This window comes from Papilio polytes, unplaced genomic scaffold (genome assembly GCF_000836215.1).
Source record: "Papilio polytes unplaced genomic scaffold, Ppol_1.0 DF824002.1, whole genome shotgun sequence".
Taxonomy (NCBI): domain Eukaryota; kingdom Metazoa; phylum Arthropoda; class Insecta; order Lepidoptera; family Papilionidae; genus Papilio; species Papilio polytes.
This window is the reverse complement of record NW_013525202.1, coordinates 448,129-450,282: the sequence shown is the minus strand read 5'-3', so window position 1 is coordinate 450,282 and position 2,154 is coordinate 448,129. Positions and strand designations below refer to the sequence as shown.

The 2,154-nt window shown below is 34.0% G+C and overlaps 1 protein-coding gene across 1 annotated transcript in view; it reads right to left on the bottom strand.

Annotated features, from left to right (window-relative positions):
• LOC106101253 (zinc finger protein 420-like) overlaps positions 1-2,154 on the bottom strand; it is a 10,609-nt gene that overhangs the window by 7,642 nt on the left and 813 nt on the right. The window contains exon 2 of the mRNA XM_013280415.1: positions 361-1,105. Coding sequence (XP_013135869.1) covers positions 361-1,096 — 736 coding nt within the window. The 5' untranslated portion in view covers positions 1,097-1,105. The remainder of the gene's footprint in view (positions 1-360; positions 1,106-2,154) is intronic.

Genomic DNA, 2,154 nt, shown 5'->3' with positions numbered 1-2,154 from the left:
ACGCCTGTCTTCTGTGTGGTCGTGGTATTACTGGGGGCGTGCCGGCCCTGCAGTGCTAAGATGTTAATGCGGGCACTACCACTGTTAGGAATAGAAGAGAGAGAGAGAGAGAATCAGCAGTTTAGCCTACAAATTCTTGCAAACTTACGCATTTACAATATTAGTAAGATGCGAAAATTTAGATGGATGGATGTTAGTGTAGCCTAAAATGAACGAATCTCGATGATTGTCATAGATGTAGGTAGTCTGGAAGAACACATAAGCTACTCGATTTTTTTTATGTCTCTCGGACAGTCTCGTCGATAGCTTTATCATATTAGTAAGTAAGATTATAATATGCATATTTATATTCCAACTTACCTGTATGTGAACGAACATGTAACTTAAGGTAGTAACTTAATGTAAATTGCTTTTGACATGCAAAACATTTGAACATTTTTTCCAAATTATTGTCCTTTTGTGGTTCATCCTTTGTAGAATTTTCTTTGACCCCTGTTAACTTAGAATCTAACTTATTTTCAACTTCATTCGGTTTATAATCTACAGTTTTCGTATTCCCTATATAACCATCTTCTGGTTTGATATCGATTTCTGTACCGTTTTGCATTTTTTTCAAAGATTTTTTCAATTTTTTCAATTTCTTCTGCTCTTTACGGATTTTTTTTCTTTTCAATTGATTTTTCAATCTCAAACCATAGCTGGTTATTCTATCTTTATGCGTTGTGATGTGTTTATCTAATTCTGACAGCAATTTAAAACTGATATTGCAAACCGCACAACCGTAGAAAGGGAAATCACTGTCAGCTATTTTCTCCGATAGGAAACTCTTTCTTTCTCTACCTTTTGTTTCTTTCTTAACTTTCGTCTGTTTATTTTGATCAACATTTTCTTTAACATTGGAGTTTTCTTTGATATCTGTTATTTCTTTTGTATGTATATCTTCTTTATTACAATTTATAGGATATTGTATTTTAAGGTCGTAATTATATGTATTCTGGTATTGTGAAGGGTATGGTTGTTGTGGGTAGTTTGAATATTGAGGATAATCAAATGTTGCTAGAGGATCTATTTCTACACTGTGGAGGTTTGAGTTCATCTTGATTTCCTGTAATTTGAAAAACATAGAAAAATTAATCCTTACTAGTATAATGAAGCGTAAACACACACTTCTTGGTTGCCTAAGATGGCAGCAATTACATCATATTTTTGAATAATTCTTTTATGAATATGTCACGTTAAATTTACGTCACACTTTAGGCTATATAAATTCACGCAGTTAAAATTAGATGTAAATATTTTGGATAAAAACCCTAATGTGGGAAAGAGACCATAAGTTGCTGCCAACATCAAGGAAGCAAGATTGCTAAGGTTTGTTATGTCATGTCATTTGACATTTGTAAACAATAAAATAAAATTTTCATAATTTCATGCGGATGAAGCCGCATGGGAACAGTTTACTAGCTGCTATGTACTCATAATAATAGATTTAATATAACATTACTTAAGCACGCCAATTGGTGATTTTAGCACTTAACTTGTAATGACTATATGACTGAATATATAACTATTAAGACTGGTTTCCCAGTTATATTTTATCATCATCATCATCACCAGCTCAATATATGTCCCACCGAGGGCCTCGGAGCCTACCCTCAAGTTAGGGTGACTAGGCCATAGTCAACCACGCTGGCCAAGTGCGGGTTGGTTGACTTCACACATATCTTTGAATTTCTTCGCTGATATGTGAAGGTTGCATCACGATGTTTTCCTTCACCGTAAGAACGTCGGGTAAATTACGTACATATGAAAATTTGAAAAATCGAAAATCACATTGGTACAGGATTCGAACCCAAGACCTGTAGATTACAAGTGAAGTGCATAAACCACCTAGCTACCAACACTCTATATTTATATAAATAAAAACCTTTTTATTGACATACAAATAATATAGTGTTACACATAATAAGAAACATTTATGAAAATTAGTAACAGATGGCAAAAGGGGGAGGCACAGCGTAACCCATACTGGTTGAGATCCAGTATTGAGCCGGTTTTTAGCCACTTTTTAACTACTTGTTAATGTTTTTGGTTCGACAACCTCGTTGACTGTTTCCGAACTATGTAACTTGTATTTTACTCAGTTAAAAAATTGGT